Source organism: Bufo bufo, chromosome 9, assembly GCF_905171765.1.
Source record: "Bufo bufo chromosome 9, aBufBuf1.1, whole genome shotgun sequence".
NCBI lineage: Eukaryota > Metazoa > Chordata > Amphibia > Anura > Bufonidae > Bufo > Bufo bufo.
In genome coordinates, this window is record NC_053397.1 from 170,840,739 (window position 1) to 170,855,853 (window position 15,115).

The following is a 15,115-nucleotide window of genomic DNA, read 5'->3' on the forward strand; positions in this document are numbered from 1 at the left end:
CTATGTCCCATTTGAAGCCCCCCTGATGCACCCCTAGAGTAGAAACTCAAAAAAGTGGCCCCATTTTAGAAACTACGGGATAGGGTGGCAGTATTATTGGTACTAGTTTAGGGTACATATGATTTTTGGTTGCTCTATATTACACTTTTTGTGAGGCAAGATAACAAGAAATAGCTGTTTTGGCACCGTTTTTATTTTTTGTTATTTACAACATTCATCTGACAGGTTAGATCATGTGATATTTTTATAGATCAGGTTGTCACGGAATCGGCGATACCTAATATGTGTACTTGCCTTATAATATGTGGTTATAAGGGAAATTAATAATATTCTGAATACAGAATGCATAGTAAAACATTGCTGGAGGGGTTAAAAAATGAAAATAAAAATTTAACTCACCTTAGTCCACTTGATCGAGTATGCCCGGCATCTCCTTCTGTCTTCATCTGATCTCTGTGCAGCAACAGGACCTGTGGTGACGTCACTTCGGTCATCACATGATCTGTCACATGATCTTTTACCATGGTGATGGATCATGTGATGACCGGAATGACGTCACCAAAGGTCCTGTTGTTGCACAGAGATCAGATGAAGACAGAAGGAGATGCCGGGCTACGCGATCAAGTGGACTAAGGTTAGTTAAATTATTTTTAATATTTTTTTAACCCCTCCAGCGATGTTTTACTGTGCATTCTGTATTCAGAATGCTATGATTTTCCCTTATAACCATGTTATAAGGGAAAATAATACAATCTACAGAACACCGATCCCAAGCCCGAACTTTCGGGTTTGGGTACCAAACACGCGCGATTTTTCTCACGCGAGTGCAAAACGCATTACAATGTTTTGCACTCGTGCGGAAAAATCGCACATTTTCCCGCAACGCCCGTGTGAAAGAGGCCTAATAGTTTTCTTTTACTCAATAGCACAGCAATTATCTGAATATAGAAACTTCTAAAATCCAAATTCCATCAAATAATGAAATAATATACAAGGTGGGGGGTCTAACATACAGAGAGGAACCAGACAACCCTTTCTGGAACAATAATGTAAATGTAATAATGCAAATCTATACTTCAGATCAAAAAGAGGGACATTTTAAGGGGTTGTCCCACAAAAACTATTCTACAGTTTTCAAACCAGCATCTGAATCTGAATTCTTTTGTAATTTAATGTAATTAAATATTTAGTATAGCCAATAAAATGTATCTGTATAGCACCACCTGCTGTTTGGTCTTTTTCTTATTTCCTTGTCCTGCTCACTGAGATGGCCGCACATGCTCAGTTTTATCCTTCACCTGCCTCCTGAGCTGTGATAGGGAGAGCATGGACACGCCCCCTGAGCTGCAGCAGAGAAGACACTCCCCTTGAGCTGTGAGCTTGATATAAATCTAGCAGAGCAATGAATGTGGAGATCTCTGGATCCATGTGAGGTACAGGGTAGTTTGTTAGAAAGAGGTTGTCTTGTACTATATGATGTCTGATTTATATTGTTTATATTAGTCATTGGATAACCCTTTTAAAGAGCAAAGAGGGACAGAGGGACTTGGGTCAAAATTAGGGACTGTCCCTCGAAAAGAGGAACACTTGGGAGGTATGCCATATTCTTCTGCATGTGTTTTGCACCTTATACTTGTACAGATTTCTCAGCTGAAGCACAGACTGTAACTCGTGATGCAGTTTCAAAAAAAGGCTGAGGAGGTAGAAAAAGATTGACAAATACAGCGCTGTAGTTCAGCTTCCGGGAAGCAATTCAAGTGTGCGTTGTACGCCTGCACCTTATCTCCATGCTATAAAAAAAAACACACTGGACTCTGCCAAACCATAGAGAGAACTTGCAACATGTCTCAGCAACTTCTCTCCCAAGCCCTGGTGTCCATAAACTGGCTCTCTGAGGCCTTGAAAACCTGCAAACCAGGTCCAGCTCTATGTGTTCTGGATGCTTCCTTCTACTACCCACCTATCAGAGATGGATGGAAGGAGTATGAAGAAAAACATATACCAGGAGCTTTGTATTTTGACATAGATGAATGCAAAGACCAGACATCTCCATATGAAGTGATGATCCCCAGTGAGTCTTATTTTGCCAAATACGTGGGCAATCTTGGCATTAACAATGAAACTCATGTTGTGATTTATGATGCTAATCAAGTTGGTGTTTATTACGCTGCAAGAGCCTGGTGGATGTTTAGGGTTTTCGGGCACAGTAAGGTATCTGTTCTGAATGGGGGCTTCAGAAACTGGGTAATGCAAGGCCTTCCTGTGACATCAGAGGTGGTGAAGCCAAAGCCGGAGTCTTTTCGAGCAGTGCTGAACCCTGCCCTGGTGAAGACATTTGAGGACATTCAGAGGAACATGAATACAAAAGAATTTCAGCTGGTAGATTCACGTTCTGAAGGGCGATACAAGGGTACAGAGCCAGAACCTGGAGAAGGTGAGACTTTTACAGACAGTAAACGTACAAGTAGCATAATTTAATGGTAAGATATGTAACAGCATGTGGACAGTCTACGTGTCTCTGTTTGGAAGCAGAAAAGGTGACTGTCCTTCTAGCTGACAGAAGCTTTAGAACAAGTAGCTACTGAGCTGTATATAATTGACAGCTATGTAAATAGCTACAGTCCAGCATTAACCCCCTAACAGCACAGGAGGCAGATGAGATGATATTTATACTGGTAAGTCCCTGTTGGACCAATTGTGGTACATTTTATCCACATTTTAGCTGCTCATAGACTTGTATTATGACGGAATGCAAAACGGAAGCCTTTAAAAGGCATTCCGTTTTGCTTTCCGTCTTAACAGAAGTCTATGGGGAAGCATAACGGATCCATCTGGTTTCCGTTGTGCAGAACGGAGAAAAAAGTTCTGTCGACAGTACTTTGTTTTCCGTCTTGCATAACGGGACCCAGACGGATCCGTTATGATTCCCAAAGATTTCTATTAAGACGGATCAAAACGGAATGCCTCTTAAGGCTTCCGTTTTGACTTCCGTCTTATGGATTCCGTTATTTTCTGTTATAACCATGTTATAACGGAAAGCCATAACGGAATCCAGAACGCACCCTTACCTGGCAGACGCCCACTTCTGATGTCAAATCATCTTAATATACTAAAACTCACTTGTGATATTATAGCACCTTCACTTGATAAAAGCCACTTGTGATGTCACAGCACCTTACAGTACCTGACGGAAACACATTTGTGCTGTCCGAACAGCTTGCCTCATGGAAACACACTTGTGATGTTACAGCTGCTTACTGATGGAAGGAGCTTAGGCTACTTTCACACTAGCGTTGTTCTTTTCCGGCATAGAGTTCCGTCACAGGGGCTCTATACCGGAAAAGAACTGATCAGGTATGTCCCCATGCATTCTGAATGGAGAGTAATCCGTTCAGTTTGCATCAGGACGTCTTCAGTTCAGTCGTTTTGACTGATCAGGCAAAAGAGAAAACCGTAGCATGCTACGGTTTTATCTCCGGCTAAAAAAACTGAAGACTTGCCTGAATGCCGGATCAGGCATTTTTTCCCATAGGAATGTATTAGTGCCGGATCCGGCATTCAGAATACCGGAATGCCGGATCCGTCCTTCCGGTATGCGCATGCGCAGACTGAAAAAAAGGTGAAAAAATAAATGCCGGATCCGTTTTTGCCGGATGACACCGGAAAGACGGATCCGGCATTTCAATGCATTTTTTCGACTGATCAGGCATTTTTAAGACTGATCAGGATCCTGATCAGTCTTACTAATGCCATCAGTTAGCATACATTTTGCCTGATCCGGCAGGCAGTTCCGGCGACGGAACTGCTTGCCGGATCTCTCTGCCGCAAGTGTGAAAGTAGCCTTACCTGAAGCAGCTTGTCGATGGAATCACACCTGTCACAGAGGTTTAAAGGGAATCTGTCACCATGAAAATGCTAAATAATCTACAGATAGCATGTTATAGAGCCGGAGGAGCTGAGCAGATTGGTATATAGTTTTATGGGAAAAGATTCCATAGAACTTATCAGTGATAGACAGCCTTCCCTCTATGACTGTGTATATAGAGATAGCTGTCAATCACTGATAGGACCTCCTCCTGGACTTTACCACATCTGATGTCACAGCAGCTAAGGCTACTTTCACACTGGCGTTTTGGCTTTCCGTTTGTGAGATCTGTTCAGTTTTGCCCTAATGCATTCTGAATAGAAAAGGATCTGCTCAGAATGCATCAGTTTGCCTCCGATCCGTCTCCATTTTGGTGTCCGCCTGACGAAGCGGATCCGTCCTGACACACAATGTAAGTCAATGGGGACGGATCCGTTTTCTCTGACACAATAGAAAACGGATCTGTCCCCCATTGACTTTCAATGATGTTCATGACGGATCCGTCATGGCTATAGAAGACATAATACAACCGGATCTGTTCATGACGGAAGCATGTGGTTGTATTATTGTAACGGAAGCATTTCTGCAGATCCATGATGGATCCGTAAAAAACGCTAGTGTGAAAGTAGCCTTAGGCCTCTTGCACACTTTTTTTTCCATTTACGTTCCGTTTTTTGCGTTCCATATACGGACCGTATACGGAACCATTCATTTCAATGGATCAGCAAAAGAAATGGAAGGTATTCTGTATGCCTTCCATTTCCGTTTTTCCGTTCCATTCAAAGATAGAAAATGTCCTATTATTGTCCGCATAAGGGCTCGTTCACACGACCGTATGGCTTTTTCAGTGTTTTGCGGGCCGTTTTTTCCCAGATCTGTTTTTCCTTTTTTTTTTTTTTCATAGTGTTTCCGGTTCCGTTCCGTTTTTCCGTATGGAAAAAATTGGGCTGGGCATAAAAAAAATTGGGCTGGGCATAAAATTTTCAATAGATGGTTCCGCAAAAACGGAAGACATACGGAGTACATTCTGTATGTGTTCTGTTTTTTTGGGCGGACCCATTGACTTGAATGGACCCACGGAACATGATTTGCAAGCAATAATAGGACATGTTCTATCTTTAATCGGAACGTAAAAACGGAAATACGGAAACAGAATGCATACATTCTGTTTTTTTTGCGGAACCATTGAAATGAATGGTTCCGTATACAGAACGCAAAAGACGTTCATGTTAGGCTACATGCACACGAATGTTGTTTATTTCCGTGTCCGTTCCGTTTTTTTTGGGCGGATAAGATGCGACCTATTCATTTCAATGGGTCCGCAAAAAATTGCAGACAGCACACCGTGTGCTGTCCGCATCAGTATGTCCGTTCTCTAGCCCCACAAAAAAAATAGAACATGTCCTATTCTTGTCCGTTTTAGGCATTGTTACAATGAATCCGCAAAAAAAAAAGGATGGCATACGGATGTCATCCCTTTTTTTTTGCGGATCCGCAAAAATTCGGACCGCAAAACACATACGGTCGTGTGCATGTAGCCTTAACGAGCCCTAACGGACAAGGATAGTACTGTTCTATCAGGGGCCAGCTGTTCCGTTCTGCAAAAAACGGAATGCACACGAACGTCATCCGTATTTTTTGTGGATCCGTTTTTTGCAGACTGCAAAATACTGAAAAAGCCATACGGTTGTGTGAAAGAGCGGAGGGTGTGGAGTTCCGAAAGAGGCACGGCAGCGCACGGCGAGAGGCTGCCGGAATAAATGTCGGACATGTCGTAGTTTTATTCCGGCAGCCTCTCACCATGTGCTGCCGTGCCTCCACTGGAACTCCGCTCCCGCCCCCATTATAGTCAATGGGGACGGAGAGGCAGTCCGGGGGCACATGGTCACTAGCGCCAGGACGGATCCGACAGGCTATTCACTCGACGGAACAGCCTGCCGGAGGTCCGTGCCACTAGTGTGAAAGTAGCCTTAGGCCTCTTTCACACGACCGTATGGCTTTTTCAGTGTTTTGCGGTCAGTTTTTCACAGATCCGTTGTTCTGTTTTTTTGTTTCCGTTGTGTTTTAGTTTCTGTTCCGTTTTTCCGTATGGCATATACAGTATACAGTATTTACATAGAAAAAATTGGGCTGGACATAACATTTTCAATAGATGGTTCCGCAAAAATGGAACGGATACGGAAGACATACGGATGCATTTCCGTATGTGTTCCTTTTTTTTAGCGGACCCATTGACTTGAATGGAGCGACGGAACGTGATTTGCGGGCAATAATAGGACATGCTCTATCTTTCAACGGAACGGAAATACGGAAACGGAATGCATACGGAGTACATTCCGTTTGTTTTTTTGCGGAACCATTGAAATGAATGGTTCCGTATACGGACCATATACGGAACGCAAGAGACGGCCCATAAACAGAAAAAAAAAAGGTCGTGTGAAAGAGGCCTTAGGCCTCATGCACACGACCGTTGTTTGCTTCTGCGTCCATTTTATTATTATCATTTGCATGGCAAACCTGTCTTGGAGTTTTTTTACATTCCTTTATGTCTGCTGGTCCTCCAAAAATAAAGACACACGGAAACAAAAACGGAAACGGATCACGGAACAACGGAACCCCATTTTGCGGAACGGAACACAACAACGGTCGTGTGCATGAGGCCTTAGAATTTTTTTTACATTCCTTTATGTCTGGTGGTCCTCCAAAAATAAAGGAAGACACACGGAAACAAAAACGGAAACGGATCACGGAACAACCGAACCCCATTTTGCAGAACGGAACACAACAACGGTCGTGTACATGAGGCCTTACTTGAAGGAAACACACTTGCCATGTGAGACCTGCCACATGATGAAAGCCTGCTTGTGATGTCACGGACTCATGTTAGCTGACCTCTCCAAACTCACCTTCGATGTCCCAAAAACTTTCCTGACAGAAACTCACTTCTGATGTTGCAGCCGCTTACCTGATGGAAATCCATTTGGTGGCAATAATATGAACACTCATACCCGATATATTTTTTGATCCTCAGCCCATGTTTAAGGACCTTATTACTTTACTTATTTTTTTACCAGGGATAGAAGTACTATTATGGGAAGTGTTTTGTGTATTGGTCACTTGAGCTAGAGATGTGTTTGAAGAAAATGGTTACTGGTCTAGAACGATGGTGATGGTGCTCTTCATATTTCTTTTTTGAAATACTTCTAGTGGCATGACTCCTTTGATATCTCCACTACTGTGACATCACCACATGCCATACAGGGGACTTATCCCCCCTGTGATGTTACCCTCACCTACTATGGAACCTTTAATATGATGCTTCACATCTGTGGCATGGTACCAGCGGCGGACTGGTAACTAAATGTGGCCCCATGTTGCAGGCGGGTCCAAATTGACAGAAGGCAGGACAACATAATTAGGCAGAGACAGCAGAAGTAGGTAAGAGCAATATACCACCCCAGTTGACTCAAAAAAACACAATGCAGCACAATATACTGTCACCTGCGCCACACTATTCAACGGTATCGCTGTCCTTTTAACTGCAATACAGTAGAATTCTGGATGGCAGCTGCTGGCCAGGTGCGTATGAGAGAATTGAATCATCATGTACCCGGCTGGCGGCTGCGAGGAGGGCTTGGGTGGCCCTCCTAGGTATCGGCCCACCGGGAAATTTTCCTGTAGGGTTTATGGCCAGTCCGCCCCTGCATGGTACAACCCTGCTGGTTGCTGCAGCCGTGGCTATATAACAGCTACTGGTCTGTGTGCTCTTTGTAGGACCAGCACTCCAGTACCATGAGTTCCTCTATATAAATAAAACCCTTCCCTCCTCCCCATAGTATAAGGTCTCCTGGATCCCCAGCAGAATATGTACCCTAAGGGTGGGTCCACATCACATTTTATGCCTCCGTTTGACGTATACTTTAGAAAAAAAGGATACAAAAACACAGCACACTACGTTTTTGTATCCTGCAAAGTCCGGTAAAAAAAATATACTTTTTTTTTTCAATGGTAACAAAAACATATCTTTTTTTTAATAATGGAACTCTATGGTGAAGGATGCTACTGTATGGCATCAGTCTGAGGCATCCGGTTAACATATACTTTTTTGTATACGTTAAACGGATAGGAAAAACGTGATGTGAACCCACCCTAAATCTGACCATATACATTAGATAGAAGTTGGTTGATGGTTGAGCAGCAGATGAACAAACAAACATCTGGTGAACGTTGGTTTCACAGACACGGCCATACACATTTTAGTTCATATTGGCTTTACAGTTGATCAAACTGCCCATACATGTTCAATGAAACAGGTGATGGACGAAACATCTTCCTGGGAACGTTTTTTCAAAGAAATATCCTTTGTTTATGAATTATGTTTCTTTGAACGAAAGATCTTTTGTCCGACTATCTGATGAAAACATTAAACATAGGCGACTTCTTTTCAAACGGTAATGGTTTGTCATTGGTTGGCTAAAATGATAGTTCGTTGTTAAACCTCACCGTCAAATGTTCGTTTTGATTGAAATTGTCTATTTTGGTCACCTTTAGGCTAAGTTCACACGAACGTGTGTGACCCGTGCCGTGCTGCGGCCCGCAATTAGCGGGCCGCAATGCACGATCGCCGGCCGTAGGTCAGCCGCATCGGATCGCGGACCCATTCACTTTAATGGGTCAGCGATCCGCCCGTTCCGCTAAAAGATAGGACATGTTCTATCTTTTTGCGGAACGGAAGTACGGGACGTAACCCCACGGAAGCACTCCGTAGTGCTTCCGAGGGTTCCCGTCCCGTGCGGCCGTTCCGGGATTCCGGATTTGCGGACCCATTGAAGTGAATGGGTCCGCATCTGTGATGCGGAATGCACACGGAACAGTGGCCGTGTATTGCGGGCCGCGATTTGCGGGCCGCAATACGGCCACGGATCACAAACGTTCGTGTGAACTTAGCCTTAGGCCTCTTTCACACAACCGTATGGCTTTTTCAGTGTTTTGTGGTCCGTTTTTCACGGATCCGTTGTTCCGTTTTTTTTGTTTCCGTTTCTGTTCCGTTTTTCCATATGGCATATACAGTATACAGTAATTACATAGAAGAAATTGGGCTGGGCATAACATTTTCAATAGATGGTTCCGCTAAAACCGAACGGATATGGAAGACATACGGATGCATTTCCATATGTGTTCCGTTTTTTTTGCGGACCCATTGACTTAAATGGAGCGACAGAAGGTGATTTGCGGGAAATAATAGGACATGTTTTATCTTTCAACAGAACGGAAAATCGGAAATACGGAAACGGAATGCATATGGAGTACATTCAGTTTTTTTGCGGAACCATTGAAATGAATGGTTCCGTATACGGAAAAAGTGGTCGTGTGAAAGAGGCATCTTGTGAAAGCGGATCCGCAATACACGGGCATCGTTCAGTGGCCATTCTGCATCACGGGTGCGGACCCATTCATTTCAATGGGTCCGCAAATCCAGAGATGCAGAACGGTGCGGAACAAAGGAACGGAACACTACGGAAGCACTACGCAGTGCTTTCTGGGGTTCCGTTCCGTACTTCCGCACCGCAAAAAGATAGAACTTGCTCTATCTTTTTGCGGAACAGAAGTATCGCAGACCCATTCAAGTGAATGGGTCTGCGATCCCCATGCGCCTGCCCCACGGATGGTGCCCATGCATTGTGGACCGCAATTTGCGGTCCACAGCACAGGCTTCACACGTTCGTGTGAACAAGCCCTTAGACTAATGTGTAATGTATATGAGCCACCAAAGATATTCAGGGCTCACCATCGTCCTTCCTGCACATGTACACCTTCAGAAGCTTCAAAAGGTATGCTAAGAATTGTAGTTCTTACTAAAATAATAACCTATCTCTATTTATTCCTTGTAGTGATATTTCCTGGTCATATTCCTGGATCCTTAAACCTCGTATTTACAAGCTTCTTGACAGAAGAAGGGTTTGAGAAGTCCCCAGATGAAATGAAGCAACTTTTTCAAGAAAAGGGAATTGATCTGAAGAAGCCTCTGACTATTACTTGTCGACGTGGCGTTACTGCGTGCCAGCTGGCACTGGCTTCATTCATTCTGGGCAAGGAAGATACTGCTATCTATGATGGCTCATGGTTTGAGTGGTTCCACAGGGCTAAACCAGAAGACAGAGTCACTCTGTGGAATGATGGGAAGTGAGGAATAAGATAATGATGTACTATTACTACGAGTGTTACATGATTATTGGGTCAGTATAACAAAAAAATAAAAATAAATGAATAGTCAACTATAGGATTTCTACTCAAAAATTCAGAAAATCAAATGTTAGCGAAGAAAACATAGGATGGTGATTATGTTTCTTTTATTTACAGAAATAGTCATTTGTATATTCACTTATTACAGCAATTTTGCTCATCACCTTTGTTTTAAGCTGAAAAAGTGGATGTTAGAATTGAATAGAAAAATGTTAATATCTAACAAATACCGTATTATGGTGGTAGCCATTTAACTAATGTTAATTTCTCTGGTGTTGGATAATTGTATCAGTCTTTTAATAATGATATGAATAAATAAATATATATTTTACATGTAAAAATAAGAGCCTTGTATACCTCTGTCCACATATATACATTTTGTCCATGTAGTATACATAACATTGAAAGATGATGGGTATAATGTAGCTGCTGTTGACCTATACCGGAAACCACATTAATGATAATTTGTACTAACAGCACATCTACTGTAGGAAGGATGACACACAGCCCAAGCCAGGGAATAGGTACAATACTTAAAGGGGTTGTCCCTTTTTTATATTGATGACCTATTATCCTGAGGATAGGTCATCAATATGAGATCAGCAGAGGTGCCAGCAGTCTGTTTGAAGAGAATGCGGCGTTCATACGAGCACTGCCTTCTCTTTTCTGTTTGTCAATGCCAACGATGAGCAGGTGTAATTACAACTACGCCATCCCCATTCACTTCAAAGGGGCAGCTCCATCCTATTCACTTGAATAGTAAGGATCCATCCCATTGGGATGGCGGGGTTGTAATTAAACCTGCTAGTCCCTGCAATGTCGATGGCAAGCAGGTAAACATTGAAGAGAAGGCAGCGGTCGTATGAGCTCTGCCTTCAAAAAGCTGATCGGTGGTGGTGGCGGCAGTCGGATAGGTCATCAATATAAAAAGGTGGACAATCTCTTTAGGGGTTTGTCCCATGTGGGACATTTATGGCAATAGGATATGCCATAAATGTCTGATAGGTGCGGTCCGACCCGTGAGACCCAGTCCTATCTCCAGAGCGGGGCCTAAAATGAGCTCTCTGCACATGTACTCGGCTATTTACAGAAGTCCCATAGCAGTGAATGGATGGTGGCTGTGCATGGGTGGCTTCCTTGCCGTTCAATGTGGGTGCACTGGAGACTGTAGTTGGTCCCAGAGGGACCATATCGTATTGATATGCCATAAATATCTCAGATGGAACAACCTTTTTAACGGTTGTAACTATTCCTTGGTTTGGGCTTTGTATCACCCTTCCTATTTTGTGCTGACTACATACCATGATTGTGTTCGCGGGTGCTGATTGGAGAACAGAGAAAGCTCCTTTGCATTGTCTAACTACTCAGATGCCATGGTTACTATTGACCATGGCATCTGAGGGGTTAAGCTGCTGGGATTGGAGCTATCACCAATCCCGGGACTGAGAGGAAGGTGCCAGCTGTATAATACAGCTGGCACCCACAAGTGATGGTGTGTGCCCAGCTTCTGAGGCATCACTGTGATGTACAATTACAGCATTCAGTCTTAACTCAAAGTACAAAGCGATTAAAGGGAATGTGACATCAGAAAATTACCTGTTGTTTCAATCATGGTTTTATATATATATGCCTATAGCAACCAGCTCAAAGATAAGTATGTGTGCCACGCCTACATACCAAATTAGAAACTCCAAAGAGAAAACATAACCAATACACTTTATTTATACCATAAAATGGATAAAAATAAAGATACAAACAATACAGCAGTGGATAAAAGACACACAGGATAAATGGAAGATCACAATCTGGATAACATGATAGGACAAATAGTAGATAGGTCGTAAAAGATACAAAAATAAATAAGTGACAATTACCCAGACAGGTATAAAATGCTAAATTCTGACCTAAGACCCATAAAGCGCTACACTAAGCCAAATGCAAATACATATATAAAGTGCAATGTGCAGAGTAAAAAAATGGCAGTGTAAATTGATAGAATGGTAAATAAATAATTACATAAGTACCAGAGTGATGATCCGCAGCCCCGACGTGCGTTTCGCGTAAGCTTCCTCAAAACTTGCGTCGGGGCTGCGGATCATCACTCTGGTACTTATGTAATTATTTATTTACCATTCTATCAATTTACACTGCCATTTTTTTACTCTGCACATTGCACTTTATATATGTATTTGTATTTGGCTTAGTGTAGCGCTTTATGGGTCTTAGGTCAGAATTTAGCATTTTATACCTGTCTAGGTATTTGTCACTTATTTATTTTTGTATCTTTTACGACCTATCTACTATTTGTCCTATCATGTTATCCAGATTGTGATCTTCCATTTATCCTGTGTGTCTTTTATCCATGCTGTATTGTTTTGTATTTTTATTTTTATCAATTTTATGGTATAAATAAAGTGTATTGGTTATTAGTTGTGCTATGTTTTTTTCTCTTCGGTGTTGCTAATCATGGTTTTATGTTAAACTTATTTTTTTTTTTAATTTCTTTTCCTTTATTATTTCTAAGCTTGTTTGACATTTATTCTTAAAGAAAAGTGCTTCACTGAATCCTTTCTTTTCTCTTTCACCTATGCCTATTTTTTAAAGATACCGGTAAGTAAATTGTAAAAGTAGAGTTAACAATTAACTAGAGAAAATCACAGAAATAAGATAATAATGCACTTAGTAAATTAGATGCAAGCATTATATATGGACAAAGTCCTCACTCTGATATGATAATATCTGAGACACTTAGCCAATATATTTTGATCAAAACACATCTGAGCCCGCCTACCAAGCGCCAAGGTGGTCTCAGGTCAGGCAGGTCCTACGCTAAACCTACCTAAGCCATTGGGCTTCTATGTTCAGGAGCGCAGACGCCGCAGATATGGTGTGCTGCTCCTAGTCACCTCCATGTGCATCAAGCAACCAATGGGAGGAGGAGCAAGCACACCCATATATACCACCTAATCAAGGCGCTCTATTGAATAGGAAGGGCAAAAGTGCAGAGGAATGCTACTCCCAAGATAAAATAGGTGCGCATTCACACTTGAAGGTGCCACTCCCTAAAGCAAATACTACATAGACAAAAAGAATCACAGAAAAAACTAAGATAAAAACATCCTGCACGGTATGATATACAAATGTGCGGATGTCCCTGGCCATATTATTGAAGAAAATCACAGAAATAAGATAATAATGCACTTAGTAAAGTAGATGCAAGCATTATATATGGACAAATTCCTCACTCTGATATGATAATATCTGAGACACTTAGCCAATATATTTTTATCAAAACACATCTGAGCCCGCCTACCAAGCGCCAAGGTGGTCTCAGGTCAGACAGGTCCTACGCTAAACATACCTAAGCCATTGGGCTTCTATGTTCAGGAGCGCTGACGCCGCACATATTGTGTGCTGCTCCTAGTCACCTCCATGTGCATCAAGCAGCCAATGGGAGAAGGATCCGTTTTGCTGGAGGCAGGATCTGGCATTAATGCATTTCAATGGGAAAAAATGTCGGATCCAGCATTCCGGTAAGTGTTCCGGAATTTTGGACGGAGACAAAACCGCAGCATGCTGCGGTATTATCTCCGTCCTGAAAATTAAAAACGTCTGAACTAAAGACATCCTGATGCATCCTGAACGGATTGCTCTCCATTCAGAATGCATTAGGATAGAACTGATCAGTTCTTTTCCGGTATTGAGCCCCTAGGACGAAACTCAATGCCGGAAAAGAATAACGCTATTGTGAAAGTACCCTTATTCATAACTTCTAGTAGAAATAATAAAGGAATGGCACAACATAGAGACATAAGAATAGATGCTCCAGAATTTTTATTACATGGGGAATGCAAGAAGCTATTAAAATAGGTATGTCAGAGGAGGTGAAAGGTCCTCTTTAACCCCTTAAGGACTCGGCCCTATTTCACCTTCTGGACTTGGCCATTTTTTGCAAATCTGACCAGTATCACTTTAAGTGCTGATAACTTTTAAACGCTTTGACTTATCCAGGCCATTCTGAGATAGTTTTTTCGTCCCATATTGTACTTCATGACACTGGTAAAATGAAGTTAAAAAAATTCATTTTTATTTATAAAAAAAATACCAAATTTACCAAAAATATGTAAAAAATTGCAGATTTCCAAGTTTCAATTTCTCTACTTCTATAATACACAGTAATACCTCAAAAAATAGTTATTACTTTACATTCCCCATATGTCTACTTCATGTTTGGATAATTTTGGGAATGATATTTTATTTTTTGGGGATGTTACAAGGCTTAGAAGTTTAGAAGCAAATCTTGAAATTTTTCCAAAATTTTCAAAAACCCAATTTTTAGGGACCAGTTCAGGTCTGAAGTCACTTTGCGAGGCTTACATAATAGAAAACAACCAAAAATGATCCCATTCTATAAACTACACCCCTCAAGGTATTCAAAACTGATTTTACAAACTTTGTTAACCCTTTAGGTGTTCCACAAGAATTAATGGAAAATAGAGATACAATTTCAAAATTTCACTTTTTTGGCAGATTTTCCATTTTAATATTTTTTTTCCAGTTACAAAGCAAGGGTTAACACCCAAACCAAACTCAATATTTATGGCCCTGATTCTGTAGTTTACAGAAACACCCCATATGTGGTCGTAAACCGCTGTGCGGGCACACGGCAGGGCACAGAAGGAAAGGAATGCCATACGGTTTTTGGAAGGCAGGTTTTGCTGGACTGGTTTTCTTGACACCATGTCCCATTTAAAGCCCCCCTAATGCACCCCTAGAGTAGAAACTCCATAAAAGTGACCCCATCTAAGAAACTACACCCCTAAAGGTATTCAAAACAGATTTTACAAACGTTCTTAACCCTTTAGGTGTTCGACAAGAATTAATGGAAAATAGAGATACAATTTCAAAATTTCACTTTTTTGGCAGATTTTCCATCTTAATAATTTTTTTCCAGTTACAAAGCAAGGGTTAAGAGCCAAACCAAACTCAATATTTATGGCCCTGATT

At 41.8% G+C, this 15,115-nt stretch overlaps 1 protein-coding gene across 1 annotated transcript; it reads left to right on the top strand.

The window, feature by feature from the left end:
* The first annotated feature begins 1,760 nt into the window (after positions 1-1,760).
* LOC120978494 (thiosulfate sulfurtransferase-like) lies at positions 1,761-10,119 on the top strand. Its single transcript, XM_040406654.1, has 2 exons — positions 1,761-2,434; positions 9,757-10,119. Exons 1-2 carry the CDS (start codon positions 1,843-1,845, stop codon positions 10,050-10,052), a joined length of 888 nt encoding a protein of 295 aa, XP_040262588.1. The 5' UTR covers positions 1,761-1,842; the 3' UTR covers positions 10,053-10,119.
* Positions 10,120-15,115: the final 4,996 nt, after the last annotated feature.